General features: G+C 41.0%; 1 protein-coding gene across 5 annotated transcripts in view; it reads right to left on the bottom strand.

Annotated features, from left to right (window-relative positions):
• LOC118361613 (phospholipid phosphatase-related protein type 5) overlaps positions 1-17,427 on the bottom strand; it is a 102,678-nt gene that overhangs the window by 10,039 nt on the left and 75,212 nt on the right. For all 5 annotated transcript variants that reach the window (XM_052483336.1, XM_052483337.1, XM_035741684.2 and 2 more), the window contains one exon: positions 6,598-6,774. In XM_052483336.1, coding sequence (XP_052339296.1) covers positions 6,598-6,774 — 177 coding nt within the window. The remainder of the gene's footprint in view (positions 1-6,597; positions 6,775-17,427) is intronic.

Here is a 17,427-nt window from a genome sequence, read left to right as displayed (position 1 = left end):
AGGTGGATCAGAGAATCACCAGCAGCAAGAGCAACATCATTGTTGTATACAGAAAAGAGAGTCGGCCCAAGAATTGAACCCTGTTGCACACCCAAAGAGAGAGTCAGAGGACCGGACAACAGTCCCTCCGATTTCACACACTGAACTCTATCAGAGACGTAGTTGGTAAACCAGGTGAGGGAATCATTTGAGAAACCAAGGCTGTTGAGTCTGCCAATAAGAATGTTGTGATTGACTGAGTCGAAAGCCTTGGCCAGGTCGATGAATACGGCTGCACAGTAATGTCTCTTATCGATGGCGGTTATGATGTCGTTTAGAACCTTGAGCATGGCTGAGGTGCACCCATGACCAGCTCTGAAACCAGATTGCATTGCGGAGAAGGTATGGTGGGATTCGAAATGGTCAGTAATCTGTTTGTTAACTTGGCTTTCGAAGACCTTAGAAAGACAGGGTAGGATCGATATAGGTCTATAGCAGTTTGGGTCTAGAGTGTCAACGGGGGATGACCGCGGCAGCTTTCCAATCTTTGGGAATCTTAGATGATACGAAAGAGAGGTTGAACAGGCTAGTAATAGGGGTTGCAACAATTTTGGCAGATATTTTTAGAAAGAGAGGGTCCAGATTGTCTAGCCCGGCTGATTTGTAGGGGTCCAGATTTTGCAGCTCTTTCAGAACATCAGCTATCTGGATTTGGGTAAAGGAGAAATGGTGGGGGCTTTGGCGGGTTGCTGTGGAGGTTGCCGGGCAGTTGACCGGGGTAGGGGTAGCCAAGTGGAAAGCATGGCCAGCCGTAGAGAAATGCTTCTTGAAATTCTCAATTAAAATTGATTTATCGGTGGTGACAGTGTTTCCTAGCCTCAGAGCAGTGGGCAGCTGCTCTTATTCTCCATGGACTTTACAGCGTCCCAGAACTTTTTTGAGTTAGTACTACAGGATGCAAATTTCTGTTTGAAAATGCTTGCCTTAGCTTTTCTAACTGCCTGTGTATATTTTTTCCTAACTTCCCTGAAAAGTTGCATATCACAGGGGCTATTCGATGCTAATGCAGAACGCCACAGGATGTTTTTGTGCTGGTCAAGGTTTAGACAGGTCTTGAGTGAACCAAGGACTATATCTATTCCTAGTTCTACATTTTTTGAGAGGGGCATGCTTATTTAAGATGGTGAGGAAGGCACTTTAAAAAAATAGCTAGGCATCATCTAATGACGGGATGAGGTCAATGTCATTCCAGGATACCCCGGCCAGGTCGATTAGAAAGGCCTGCTCGCAGAAATGTTTCAGGGAGCGTTTGACAGTGATGAGGGGTGGTCGTTTGGTTGCAGACCCATTACGGATGCAGGCAATGAGGCAGTGATCACTGAGATCTTGATTGAAAACAGCAGAGGTGTATTTGGAGGGCGAATTAGTTAGGATGACATCTATGAGGGTGCCCGTGTTTACTGATTTGGGGTTGAACCTGGCAGGTTCATTGATCATTTGTGTGAGATTGAGGGCATCAAGCTTAGTTTGTAGGATGGCCGGGGTGTTAACTTCTTCGAGATAGGGGGCGCTCTTTTAATGTTTGGATAAAAAAACGTTCCCGTTTTAAACAAGATATTTTGTCACAAAAAGATGCTCGACTATGCATGTAATTGACAGCTTTCGAAAGAAAAAACTCTGACGTTTCCAAAACTGCAAAGATATTATCTGTGAGTGCCCCAGAACTAATGCTACAGGCGAAACCAAGATGAAGTTTCATACAGGAAATGCCCCAGATTCTGAAGGCGCTGTGTTCCAATGTCTCCTTATATGGCTGTGAATGCGCCAGGAATGAGCCTGCCCTTTGTGTCGTTTCTCCAAGGTGTCTGCAGCATTGTGACGTATTTGTAGGCATATCATTGGAAAATTGACCATAAGAGACTACATTTACCAGGTGTCCGCCCGGTGTCCTGTGTCGAAATGATTGCGTAATCTTTAGGTCCGTGCGCGTTCCATTTCTTCAGAAGAGAGTCAACTGCCACGATGGATTTATCGTCGATAGATATGTGAAAAACACCTTGAGGATTGATTCTAAACATCGGTTTGCCATGTTTCTGTCGATATTATGGAGTTAATTTGGAAAAAACTTCGCGTTTTAATGACTTAATTTTCGTTTTTTTTCTTACCCAAACGTGATGAAGAAAACGGAGCGATTTGTCAACACAAATAATCTTTTTGTAAAAACTGAACATTTGCTGTCTAACTGAGAGTCTCCTCATTGAAAACATCTGAAGTTCTTCAAAGGTAAATACTTTTATTTGAATGCTTTTCTGGTTTTTGTGAAAATGTTGCATGCTGAATGTCAGGCATAATCCTATGCTAGGCTATCAATAATGTTACACAAATGCTTGTTTTGCTATGGTTGAGAAGCATATTTTTGAAAATGCTTTTCTGGTTTTTGTGAAAATGTTGCCTGCTGAATGCTAATGCTAAATGCTACGCTAAATGCTACGCTAGCTATCAATACTGTTACAGAAATGCTTGTTTTGCTATGGTGGAGAAGCATATTTTGAAAATCTGAGATGACAGTGTTGTTAACAAAAGGCTAAGCTTGAGAGCTAGCATATTGATTTCATTTCATTTGCGATTTTCATGAATAGTTAACGTTTTGTTATGGTAATGGGCTTGAGGCTGTAGTCACGATCCCGGATCCGGGATGGCTTGACGCAAGAAGTTAAGCATGTCCCAGTTTAGGTCACCTAGTAGCACGAGATCAGAAGATAGATGGGGGGCAAAACAATTCAATTCGATATGGTATCGAGGGCACAGCTGGGGGCAGAGGGAGGTCTATAGCAAGCGGCAACAGTGAGAGACTTGTTTCTGGAAAGGTGAATTTTTAGAAGTAGAAGCTCAAATTATTTGGGCACAGACTTGGATAGTAATACAGAACTCTGCAGGCTAACACCGCCCCCTTTGGCAGTTCTCTCTTGGCGGAAAACGTTATAGTTAGGAATGGAAAATTCAAGGTTTTTGGCGGTTTTCCTAAGCCAGGATTCAGACACGGCTAAGACATCTGGGTTGGCAGAGTGTGCTAAAGCAGTGGTTAAAACAAATTTATGGAGTCGGCTTCTAATGCTAACATGCATGAAACCAAGGCTTTTACGTTTACAGAAGTCAACAAATGAGAGCACCTGTGGGGTGGGAGTGGAGCTAGGCACTGCAGGACCTGGATTAACCTCCACATCACCAGAGGAACAGAGAAGTAGGATAAGGGTACGGCTAAAGACTACGAACTGGCCGTCTAGCACGTTCAGAACAGAGAGTAAAAGGAACAGGTTTCTGGGCACGATAGCATAGATTTAAGGCATAGTGTACAGACAAAGGTAAGGTAGGATGTGAGTACATTGGAGGTAAACCTAGGCATTGAGTAATGAAGAGAGAGATATAGTCTCTAGAGATGTTTAAACCAGGTGATGTCATCGCATATGTAGGAGGTGGAACAACATGGTTGGTTAAGGCATATTGAGCAGGGATAGAGGCTCTACAGTGAAATAAGACAGTAATCACTAACCAGGACAGTAATGGACAAGGCATATTGATATTAGAGAGAGGCATGCGTAACCAAGTGAACATATGGGTCCAGTGAGTGGTTGGGCTGGCTGGGGACACAGCGATTCAGACAGTTAGCAGGCCGATGCTAACAAGCTAACAGTTAGTAGGCCGGGGCTAAACAAGCTAGCAGCTAGTAGACCGGGGCAAGCTAGCAGTTAGCAGGCCGGGTTAGCAAGCAAGCAGTTAGCATGGGCTAGCAGTTACAGACCGGGCAGGTAACCTAGCAGTTAGCAGGCTGGGTTAGCAAGCAGTTAGCAGGGGCTAGCAGTTAGCAGACCGGGTTAGCAAGCAAGCAGTTAGCAAGGGCTAGCAGTTAGCAGGCCGGGCAGGCAAGCTAGCAGTTAGCTGACCGGGTTAGCAAGCAAGCAGATAGCAGGGGCTAGAAAGTTAGCCTTTGGGGGACGTCGCGATGGGGGTAAGTCTGTTTTTGCCTCTTCGTGCGGTGACGTCGATAGACCAGTCGTGGAATTAGTAGGGTTCTAGGTAGCTAGCAGGCATAGCTGGTTAGCATAATGGGCCTTCAGGGGGGGCCTGTTGGGAGTCCTCGGGCAGATTATGTTGGTATTCCGGTCGTAGGGGATATGCGGGGTTCCATGCCCCGTACCGGCTGTAGAAGGGGTCCGGATATTGTAGCCCAGGAGTATACTTCGGTGGTAGCCCAGGAGTATACTTCGGTGGTAGCACAGGAGCCCTGGCCGGGCTAGCTTCAAACTAATTTGTGCTTGCTCTGGGATGGAAACGCTAGCCAGAAGTAGTCATCCGGGATTGCGGTTAGGTAGTGGTGAAGATCCAGATGAAAATGTTCAGTTTGCGGTAGGAATCCGGGGATAAAAACAACAGATCCGTTATGCTCTGGTGAGAGTCACGTTGTTCGAACTGACGAGAGGTTTCCGAGCTGAAGGTTAGCTGATGACCGCTGGCAATGGTTTGCTGACTGATAGCTGGTAGTTAGCTGGCTAGCTTCAGTTGAGGGATTCCAGATCCGAAGTAAATATAAATATTTTAGAAGAAAAAAAAATCCACGCCACATTGGGTGAGGCGGGTTGCAAGAGAGTATTTAGATGTTGAGGTTTAGCAAAATATTTAAAAGGATATGCGACGAAAAAGATGTAAAACAATATATACAAGGGACACAACAGGACAAAGACGTCTGACTGCTACGCCATCTTGGATTACCACGACTAAGGTCTTCAGACTGGGGCAAAGGTTCACTTCCCAACAGGACAAGCATAAAAGCAAATATAAAACAACATGTACATATAAAAGCATACGACGAAGATCTGAACTGAAGCAGAATAACAGAGGAATGTTATGAACATGGCAGGATCTTATAGAGTTTAACTTAAAGGAATGGGAGCGATATGGGAATGGTGTGGCTGCTAATATCCACATTATGTTTCTCCTGTTCTGGGTAAGGTACAGATATAGATAGTAAGGCCAGTGACTGGTCCAGACATCTGGGACCCCTAGGGAGATGTGTTCACACTCCAACCCCACTGGACTACCGAGCCAGAAACAGACCCATGGCCCAGTCACCTCCAGAGTCTACCAGGAGAACTAGGTGAAGGGAAGATTGCGACAAATGTTCAGCGACAGCAGAAGTACAAACACACAACCACTGTCATTACTGTTCACTGTAAAATCCTTTGTGAGTGTTTGTGCATAAGCGTGCACATGCATGCACGCATGTCTATATCTCAACTGTGCCTCTGCAATCCTTTATCATCCTCGCCACATTTCAATCTGCGTTAAGCCAACTCCTATTTGAGATCATTGCTCCACTTCACTCCATGCTTGGCTTCCCTCTCTGGCCATGATGGATCGCCAGTGCCCGATGGGGGAACGTTACTGTGTGAAAGGGAAAGCCCATTTCTATGTGGAGCAGCAGTACAGAGGAACTGCAGAGCAGCACAATGGGCTTTGCAGGCGTTCCAGCTCCAGTGGATCAGGGGAAAGGCTCTTAGACTCCATAGGAGGGCCCTTGGCGAGGAGGGACAGGTGGGAGAGGACCAGAGGAATTAAGTGGGGCAACTGCCAGTTTGCAGGGTTGGTCAAATCATAGTCAAATCAAATCAAATGTTATTGGTCGCATACACATATTTAGCAGATTTTATTGTGGGTGTAGCAAAATGATTGTGTTTCTAGCTTCAACAGGGCAGTAATATCTATATATATATATATATATACACATACATACATACAGTACCAGTGGGAAGCACACATGCAGAGATCATCCGTTCACCTACTCTGTGTCTCACAAAAATCTCAAATTTTGACTCATCAGACCAAAGGACAGATTTCCACCAGTCTAATGTCCTTTGCTCATGTTTCTTGGCCCAAGCAAGTCCTTTCTTATTATTGGTGTCCTTTAACATCTTCTGTATACCACCCCTCCCTTGTCACAACACAACTGATTGGCTCAAACGTATCAAGATGGAAAGAAATTCCACAAATGAACTTTTAACTGTTAATTGAAATGGATTCCAGGTGACTACCTCATGAAGCTGGTTGAGAGAATGCCAATAGTGGGCAAAGCTGTCATCAAGGCAAAGGGTGGATACTTTGAAGAATCTCAAATATAAAATATATTTTAATTTATTTAACACTTTTTTGGTTACTACATGATTCCATATGTGGTATTGCAAAGTGATGTCTTCACTATTATTCTACAATGTAGAAAATAGTAAAAATAAAGAAAAACCCTTGAATGAGGAGGTGTGTCCAAACTTTTGACTGGTAGGGTAAGTGAGTGATGTGACAGGTAGGGTATGGGTTAACAACCCTATTCCCGCTATAGTGCACTACTTTTGACCAGAGCCCACCATGGTATAAAGTAGTGCACTAGATAGGGAATAGGGTACCATGTGGGACACAACCATACTGATGCTGATCCAGGTTCTACAACCCAGTAGTATGGTGTCGAATTTAGGACAGCCTCACAGTCCCAAGAAGTTGGTGTTGATGCTGTCCTGATACGCACACCAGATATTGTAACAATTTTGATGCTGCTGCAGGACAGGTTCTTACCAGGAAGGTAGCGATGGCCAGTCCTATGATGAAGCCAGCGATGACATCAGACCAGTGGTTCCGATACTCAGCCACTCTGTTGAGTCCTGTGAGGAAGGCCAGACACATCAGACCCAGGGACAGCACAGGCTTGGCTAGCCGCGTCCCTTTGGCTTTCACCGTGCACGTGATGTAACTCTGGTGAGAGGGAAGACGAAGATGGGAATGGTTCAATGAATTTGACTGTTATTCCCTCACATTTTATAGACAACTAGATGCTTTCTCCTAGGGAATGTACATATATTTATAGTTCTTTACAAAGAAGTAGACATCCTCCCACCCGTACCTTCATACCGATAGACTGCACATAGCCAAATCAGTGCTTAATCTTCCTTATACGGCTTTGGTGTCATCTCTCAAACAGAGCAAATGGGACCGCATACAACATATAGGAACCATAGACATCTTGAGAATGCCAATACTATATTAATTCAGCAACAACAGAGTGTATCAATGCCTGCTACAGTATATATGTGTCCCCCGTGTGACTAGAACTGTATAGAGCTGGGTCTCTATACAAGTAAATGGTTTCTCATCTAAAGTACAGTATATCCGAGGTGGGTACAGGGCTGTCGGTGGATGTGTTGTTTCTAACTAACTGTCGCCTCTTTGCCCCCCTGCTCTACCTGAGAGGGAAAGATAGATAGACACAGATTGAGAGAGCGTAGGGTACCGGTGGAAAAGAGAGACAGACAGAAAGAAAGAAAAAGAGAGTGGTGGGGTGTGGGAGTGAGAGACAGACAGACAGACAGAGAGACAGACAGACAGACAGACAGAGTGAAACACACAGAGTACACAGCTGCCCCTGTCTCAGTGCTAAATTAGGAAGCCTGTGAGTCAAGCAGAGAAAAGTGCCCGGAGCGGTGCCTCCTCTAACCCAGCTGGGACACAGATGATAGAGGGGGACTAAACAGGCCCTGTCACTCTTCTTAATTGTTTTAATCATTCTGATATGACATGGCATGGTGACAGTGGGACTCAAAATTCTCAAAAGTAACTTAAAGGTGACTGTAACATTAATTTAAACATGTTGCAAATGAGCTTAAAAGGCAATTGAATGGCCCTTAAAATGTAACTAAACAAACATAGAGAAAACAAATGCCCATTGTCCCATTGTCGTTACATGGCTGGAGAAGTAGAGGAGAGGAAACATGATTAAGAGTTTTGTTTCCCCTTGTTGTAGTCCTCTGAAGTGAAGCCACACGCTTTATAACGAATCCCTCATGTCAGAGCGGCAGATGAGTAATTGTATTTTCATTAGTGCAAACTCTACGCTCTGAGGGCACATTACCCATTGTTATCTCTCTCTCTATGGACTCAAAGGTTGCATGCACCCTGACCCATTTTCATTCCTTCTCTTCTCTGGGGGTTAGAAAGAGATACACAACATTAGATATTTTTAAAAAAATCTTTCTCTATCTCGCTCTGCGTTAGTTTATGACATCTCTACATGACATGAGTTGACGTCAAGTTTTTAAAAATTATGCACTGTTCCAAACGCAGAAAATGCACTATAAAAGTTTGCCATTTTAAATCAGAGATTTTGTATTGATTTCCGCTGGGTTAATGATAGCAGTGATATAGCATGATGATCATTGTCACGGTTGATGAACCACTGCTTTACGAGACAGTCATTCCTTCCTGCAGGATAACAAACTACGATGAATACCATCACCACCTCCTTCACCATATCTCCCCATGCAGAAAGAACCTGATTAAAAACAGTTAAACCCAATGATAAGCTCTTCTGTGTGTAAAATGAAATCCCAGTAAATCCCCCAAAAGGCGATAGTGGTTCAGTCTTACTGCTGACTGACCTTAACATTTGGAATGGTCTGGCCCATTATGTGGTGATTCACTGTATCCCCAGCGCTTTCATTAAAACAGTGACTATACTGTGGTCAGGGTAGTGGTGGTGTGTGTGTGAAGGGAAACTTTCTCCCACTCAGGTCAAGGGCATTGCTCACAGTCCTTCCCAGGGGCCATGGGTGGTAAGTTGTTAAAAACGTATACATTTCACACATGACGACACTCTTACTATGTCCCTCCAAAAATGTCCTCCGAGGCAGTAATCCAATCTACCCAATGGGTGAGGTCAACTTGATTTCAACCATCTAATAGCCTTACAGAATGCTTTACACAGGAGTTGAAGCTCCGACCTACATTTTCTTTTTTAATGTCACATATTAAGTGACATTTGTACTGTCACTAATCAAGGATTGTCAGTTAAATGGGAGTGGGACACTATAAATATATTCTGAAGAGATGAAGAAGAGTGACAATGTCCTTTACTGACAACCTTTCAAAGATCTCTCCCACAGAGTTAGCATGCTGTCATACTCTACTGACTGACTGGATATACTGTCAAACCCATCCTGTATAGAGGTCTTAAGGTTTTAAAACCACAATCTGTACATTATTATATTCATTATATTTGGTTGTGCATACCATCAAATAGTGGACTGCCTTTCAATGGGAACATACCATTCACAGCCATAATGAACTAGGTATGCCTATAATACAGTACAGTATACAACAATCACATTGTCTCATTCAGATTATCCCATACAACAGATTCTAGATGATGTCCACAAGCCAAGCATTTGATCCTGCTATGGGCTCATTACCAGCAGCCTGTAATAATGCTCCAGACAATGAGGGAATAACAGGAGTAATCACCAATCTCCATAGTGCTGCTTTACAGAAGCATGCAGAAAACTAACTTCTGTCAGGGGTTCACCTTGGGGTCATGATAGGGGCTGTACCAAATGTTTGATGTATTATAATAATTGATTTTGCTTATGTTGTATTATAGGGTCCTAGACTACCAATTAACAATATATATATTAATTATATTGTTATATTATTATATTGTTCCACAGTCTTTTCTAATTTCTGCCTCTGTCCGAGAAATGTGTGACTGTGACATAATTTGAGTCAATTGGAGGCGTACCTGTGGATGTAAATTTGAAGTTGGATGTATACATACACTTAGGTTGGATTCATTAAAACTCGTTATTCAACCACTCCTGTCACGACGTCCGCCAAATTCGGTTCCTCTCCTTGTTTGGACGGCGTTCGGCGGTCGATGTCACCATCGCCGATCCACTTTTCATTTTCCATTTGTTTTGTCTTTGTATTACACACCTGGTTTCAATTCCCCAATTACTTGCTCATTATTTAACCCTCTGTTCCCCTATGCCTGGTTGTGAGTAATTGTTTGTATGTAGTACGGCCTGTTAATATGGGCTCTCTTTATTGTATTATATTTGTATATTTTCAGTAAAGTATGTTTATTTATTCATATCTGCTGTCCTGCACCTGACTTCTCTACACCAGCAACACACAGACCACATTACAACTCCTCACATTTCTTGTTAACAAACTATAGTTTTGGCAAGTCGGTTAGGACATCTACTTTGTGCATGACACAAGTCATTTTTCCAACAATTGTTACAGACAGATTATTTCACTTATAATTCACTGTATCTCAATTCCAGTGGGTCAGAGGTTTACATACATGACTGTGCCTTTAAACAGCTTGGAAAATTCCAGAAAATTATGTCAGGGCTTTAGAAGCTTCTGATAGGCTAACTGACATAATTTGAGTCAATTGGTGGTGTACCTGTGGATGTTTTTCAAGGCTTGCCTTCAAACTCAGTGCCTCTTTTCTTGACATCATGGGGAAATCAAAAGAAATCAGCCAAGACCTCCACAAGTCTGATTCATCCTTGGAGCAATTTCCAAACACCTGAAGGTATCACGTTCCTCTGTACAAACAATAGTACGTAAGTATAAAAACCATGCAGCCGTCATACCGCTCATGAAGGAGACGCAAAAAGTAGAAATCAATCCCAGAAAAACAGCAAAGGAGCTTGTGAAGATGCTGGAGGAAACAGGTACAAAAGTATCTATATCCACAGTAAAATGAGTCCTATATCGACATAACTTGAAAGGCCTCTCAGCCTTGGGATGGGACATTTTTGAAAGAGAACAACCTTATTGGATTGTATTTATCATCATTAGTCATTTAGGTCAACATTGGATCATTCAGAGATCCTCACTGAACTTCAGGAGAGAGTTTGCTGCACTGAAAGTAAAGGGGCTGAATAATTTTGGACGCCCTATTTTTCAGTTTTTGATTTGTTAAAAAAGTTTGAAATATCCAATAAATGTCGTTCCACTTCATGATTGTGTCCCACTTGTTGTTGATTCTTCACAAAAAAATACAGTTTTATATCTTTATGTTTGAAGCCTGAAATGTGGCAAAAAGTCGCAAAGTTCAAGGGGGCCGAATACTTTCGCAAGACACTGTAGTTGGCTAAGGTGTATGTAAACTTCAGACGTCAACTGTACCTTTAGGCAACTAGTCAAACACTGGAACTAGTAAAAGGGATATTTGCTACGTGGGATATACAGTGCCTTCAGAAAGTATTTACACCGCTTGACTTTTTCCACATTTGTGAACGACCGACTCGATTCGGTCTTATATAGCAAATTTTGAAATTTAGTTTTTTACATTGGATAAAAGTAGAGACTTAGAGCTAGAAAATGGTATATCATACACTACATTTGAGGAAAAATGGTAAAGTATTTCTGCTTTGACAGTTGATATTCCCGCTTTTGAGAAAATGGCCCTTGAATGTTTTGGTACACCTACTGGAGAGCTGTCTACCTCTCTGTCTACCTCCATTCAGCATTGTTCACACACTCTTAAGCCTTAGCCCCACCATTCTTCAAAGATTCACATGTGAGGCCATGTGCTACACAGAGTGAGTACAGCAGTGTACAAAAAAACTGAAGATTTCAAGAATAAGGCTGGTTTATACTATGTATATCATAGGCAGTGGTCACAGTGACATCCTGAATATTCTATTGTCGTCTGAAATTAATTATTAATTATGAATTATTATTAATTAATTACATTTTTGTTGTTGTTATGAAAAAGTATATACACAAAAATGACAGGCTGCATGACATCAGCAGCCTTATTTTAACACCAATAAACCCATCCGTTTAAAAAATGTATTTAGTAGAGGTCGACCGATTAATTGGAATGGACAATTAATTAGGGCCGATTTCAAGTTTTCATAACAATCGGAAATTGGTATTTTTGGACACCGATTTGGCTGATTTTTTAAATAAAAATGTTACGTTTTTTTTTGTTGTACACGTTTTGTAACGGATCTCGTCCTCCTCTTCTGAGGAGGAGTAGCGATAAGGATCAGAGGGCCAATTTGCAGTAAGGTAAGTGTTCATGATGTAATATTTAATTAATCAAAACTGAACACTGAAATACAAAAAACAATAAAGTAAAGGAACGAAAACCGAAACAGTCCTGTCTGGTGACATACACAAAGATAGAAAATAAACACCCACGAAACACAGTTGGAAAAAGGCTACCTAAGTATGTTTCTCAATCCGAGACAACTAACGACACCTGCCTCTGATTGAGAACCATACTCGGCCGAACACAGAAACCAACATAGAAAAAAAAAACATAGACTGCCCACCCCAACTCACGCCCTGACCATGCTAAAACAAAGACAAAACAAAGTAACTAAGGTCCGAACGTGACACCTTTATTTAACTTCTTGACGCTACCCATCCCTGTCGCGGGATCATTTTCCTCAGCAACCGCTGAATAGCATAGCGCCACAGTCAAATAATATTACTAAAAAATATTCATATTCATGAAATCACAAGTGCAATATTGCAAAACACAGTTTAGCCTTTTGTTAATCCACCTGTCGTCTCAGATTTTGAAATTATGCTTTACAGCGAAAGCAATCCAAGCATTTGTGTGAGTTTATCGATAGCCTAGCATAGCATTATGTACACTTAGCATCAGGAAGCTTGGACACGAAAATCAGAAAAACAATCAAATTAACCGTTTACCTTTGATGACCTTTGGATGTTTTCACTCACGAGACTCCCAGTTACACAACATAGGTTCCTTTTATTCCATAAAGATTATCTTTATACCCAAAATACCTCCGTTTGTTTGTCGCGTTATGTTCAGAAATCCACAAGAAAGAGCGGTCACGACAATGCAGACGGAAATTCCAAATAGTCTCCATAATGTCCACAGAAACATGTCAAACGTTTTTTATAATCATTCCTCAGGTTGTTTTTAAAATATACAGTAGATGAAGATCAGATAACATTTTATGACCAACTTATGCAGAAATCCAGGTAATTCTAAAGGGTTCACATACTTTTTCTTCAATTTAGCGAACCAGGCAACTAAAAGCAACTAAACACTGTTTTGGTTAATTTCTATCATGTTAGCTAGATAGCCAGTTCAAATAATGACCATATCATATAGCTGAAATTAAGCTAATTTGTCTTCGTTGTTACAGGAAAATAAACTCACAACAAGATCATTATTTACAAGTAATGGCAAGTTAATTACTGAAAATAGCTTATGGTTGTGAGTGTGACAAAATAAAATCAGGGCATTCTAACTGAGAATTTTGTAACTTGGACACTGTCTCATTGGCCTGACATTATATCCTAATTTCACTTTGGTACAGGTCATGTTGTTCTTCACATTACCGTCTCTGCTAAGCACACACTATATCAAATAAAATCAACATTTATTTGTCACATGCACAGGATACAGAAGGTGTAAACAGTACAGTTGTCACAACTTCTGTAGTAGTTGGTCCCTCTCCTTGTTCGGGCGGCGTTCGACGTCACCGGCTTTCTAGTCACCACCGATCCATGTTTCATTTTGTTATTGTTTTGTCTTTATCATACACGCCTGGTTTCCATTCCATTAACTATGTTCCTTATTTAACCCTCTGGCTTCCCTCTCTGTTTTGTGTGTTATTGTTTGTTATGTGGGTTCGTGTTTTTTGTGCTCAGGATTATTGTGTTTTTCCTTGTTGGAGCATTACTTATATTTTGAGTACATTTCGGATAATTACTCATATCTGTGTCCTGCGCCTGACTCCGCATTTTTCCATTCACCAACACCCTCAAAACAGTGAAATGGTTACTTGCATAGTATTTTGTTTAGACATGTAGCTAGCTAGCTAAACATTATACAATGGGTGGGCCTAATCCTGGATGCTGATTGGTTAAAACTGCATTCCAGCCTGTGTCTATTCCACAAGTTACGACTGGCTAAAGCTATGATGTTGAAATGCATATTTACTCTGTTCCATCTCACTGCGCAATCCACTGCCTCATCAGCCCAGCCAGGCAATTTATGAACTTGATCGCCACTATAAAAAGCATCTCCTATTTATTTTAGACTAGCATTTGGCTTTTCAATAGCGGAGATTTGTATAAACCTTGCTGTCTGTCTCTTCGACATTTGCAACATTGTTTCAATATTGAAATTCGATCTCCAGCTGTCCCATAGTAATGAACATGCCGGGAGTCGGGATGAGAGAGTCAGGCAGACAGCTTTTCTCAGCCAGTTAAAATCATGAATCAGCTGGCATCATTTTTATGGATCAATACAAAGAAATGTCAAAAGCGAACAGGTAAAACAAAATTAATTGCAGCTTCAGTTTTAAGTGATTGTGTTAGCTGTGTTGTTGGCTAGCTCCTCCGAACAACAGTGTCCTGATGAGAGAGCATAATTGCACATCATTAGCTCATTGTTATGGATGTCTCCAAATAAATAGCTTAAACAAACACAAATGCAGCTACTTTGCTGTTATTCTGGCTGCATTGTGACTGTAAATTATCCGTAGTTGGCTAGCTTGCAAGGGATAAAATCGTTGCCAGCCAGTATGGCAATAGAACATTTAGAACGAACGACTGGGTCGCGTCCATAGATACAGAACAAAAAAAACTAATGATTGTGTTGCATGTCTGGCAACGGAATCGATAGAACGAACGACCAGCTGGCTTGGGTAGCATCCTTTGATTTGTGTCGGGACTATATTTTGTGGAAGGATGAAATATTATTAATAAATTCATCAAAATAATATTTTTATAAAAATATGACAATCATTATTTGAATATGTTGGTAAACCATTGTACTAAAGTGAAATTGCCCTCGAAGCTGGTGTTTGGAGGATATATTGGCACAGGTGTTGTTAGGCCTGACATATTCCCAGCTCATAATGTTACTACCCTGCATGAATCTGCTGGTAGCTAAAGCTAACCAACTAGCTAGGTTCAATGTTAGCTAGCTAGCTAACATTAGGCTATAACTAGCAATGCAAATGGCTGCCCTTAGTTTGAAGATGTAATCCGGAGACAGGTGTTTTATACAACAGCCTTTTTCTGTATGTTCTTTTTTAGACTCCCCCCGCATTATTTGAAAAAAAAAAAATGAGTCAATAAGTTTTCAACCCTTTTGTTATGGCCTAAATAAGTTCAGGAGTAAAAACATGCTTAACAAGTCACATAGTAGGTTGCATGGACTCACTCTGTGTGCAACAAGTGTTTAACATGATTTTTAAATGACTACCCCATCTCTGTACCCCACACATACTATTATCTGCAAGGTCCCTCAGTCGAGCAGTGAAATCCAAGCACAGATTCAACCACAAAGACCAGGGAGGTTTTCAAATGGTTCGCAAAAAAAGGCACCTATTGGTTGATGGCAAAAAAAGAAGCAGACAATGAATATTCATTTGAGCATGGTACAGTTATTAATTACACTTTGGATGGTGTATCAATACGCCCAATCACTACAAATATATAGGTGCCCTTCCTAAGTCAGTTTCCGGAGAGGAAGGAAACTGCTCAGGGATTTCGAGTTTAATGGCTGTGATAGGAGAACACTGAGGATGGATTAACAACATTGTAGTTCGTCCACAATACTAACATACAGTGGTTCCTCCTTTAAAAGTTGCAGTGTACTGCGGCGCAGCTTGCATGGTGCCGCAGAATTCTATGGCACGTTATTTAAGTGTGAACCACTGGTACCATTAATGCTTGTTAGTGCTAGTTTGACAACCAGAGGGCATCTTTGAGAAGCATTTGATAGCCTTCAATAATGGCTTTACTAGAGAGTTTTATTTTCAAATAACGTAAAATGACAGAGAAAATTATAATTCTGGAACATAGGGTGAAACATTGTTACTAATTTGTAAATAAAGCCAGTATGTTATTTAGAATGATTTATTTCTGTTTTTAGGGGGAGAGAAACCAAAAACCTACAATCATCTCATAGGTCTCCCAGTTGAGGGCAGCACGGGTATGGAACCAGCATCTGTAGCAACACAGTGTCTTAGACCATTGCACCCCTCAGGCGCTGTATAACGTGACCGGTCGGGAGTGGCCTACACTACTAGAGTAAGACCAAAATAATCCTTACAAAATAAAATCATAAAAACCTTAGTGTAATAACAGTTTGAGTAAGTAATACTGAAGTCCACAATTATCAGTTTCTATTTAGGTTTATGTCGCCCATTTATTGTCAGTTAGAGACACAGCAGGACCCAAAAGCATAGTCAATGCTCTAGCTCTCCCTTGCGCTGGTCTGGAGCAATGAAGTGGTACCGTACTGAACCACAAATTACCTCTAAGTCCCACGGTGTAAGCTCACAATTTTTAAAGGAGGAACCACTGTAAATGACAGAGTTAAAAGAAGGAAACCTGTACAGAATACAAATATTCCAAAACATGCATCCTGTTTCAAATAAGGCCCTAAAGTAATACTGCAGAAAATACAAAGCGTTATGTTTGGGGCAAATCCAACACAACACATCACTGAGTAACACTTTTCATATTTTCAAGCATGGTGGTGGCTGCATCATGTTATGGGTAAGATTGTCATTGACAAGGACTAAGAAGTTTTTTAGGATAAAAATAAATGGAATAGAGCTAAGCACAGGCAAAATCCTAGAGGAAAACTTGATTCAGTATGCTTTCCGACAGACACTGGGAGACAAATTCACCTTTCAGCAGGACTACCTAAAACACAAGGCCAAATACACACTGGAGTTTCTTACCAAGAAGCCATTGAATGTTCCTCAGTGGCCTAGTTACAGTTTTGACATAAATCGTCTTGAAAATCTATGGCAAGACTCAAAAATGGCTGTCTAGCTATGATCAACAACCAACTTCACACATCTTTAAGAATAAAAAAAGATAACGATATATGTGTGTTTTATTTTGTATTGAAAAAATATATGTTTTACTTTTTATTCCACTTTGACATTACACAGTATTTTGTGTAATGGATGTCATTTAAATTTTTTTGTCAAATAAATGAAAATTAAATCCATTTTAATCCCATTTTGTAATGTTCTGAAGGTACTGTATGCCTTAAAATGATCTAACCCATCACAGATAAGAAAATCTGACAGAGTTTGATCTGGGAAGTGTATTCCCCTGTAGCTGTAGTCTGCAGTGAAGTTAGGATTCCTTATGAAAGACACTGCCATCAGACTGTGGTCCTCTGAACAGGACTCATATTTAAATGTTGTCTCAGTGTATGAGTGCTGATCTAGGATCACTTTTCCCTTTAATGTCCTACTCCAGTCTTTCTCATAGCCAAATAATTCATAGCCAACATTTATTTTTAAATATATCAATATGTTTGTTATGATCTTCTGTCATGTCATATATATATTAACCATCCCACATGAAATACTACAGTTTACTATAGAATACTACAATACTACAGTATTCTGTAGTAAACTTTAATATACTGAAGAATACTATACTACACACTGAAGTATTCCTTGATCGTGCACGTGTGTGTGTGTGGACGAGTGCTTTCTGCTTTCTGGCTTCTGTGTGTGGGCTTATTGGAGCTGATGAACAGAATCTGATTCTCTGCAGCATGCTGTGTCTGCCTTCCTGCACATCTGCATT

This window comes from Oncorhynchus keta, chromosome 28 (genome assembly GCF_023373465.1).
Source record: "Oncorhynchus keta strain PuntledgeMale-10-30-2019 chromosome 28, Oket_V2, whole genome shotgun sequence".
Taxonomy (NCBI): Eukaryota; Metazoa; Chordata; class Actinopteri; order Salmoniformes; family Salmonidae; genus Oncorhynchus; species Oncorhynchus keta.
The sequence above is the reverse complement of the archived record's forward strand: the minus strand, read 5'-3'. Positions and strand labels throughout refer to the sequence as shown.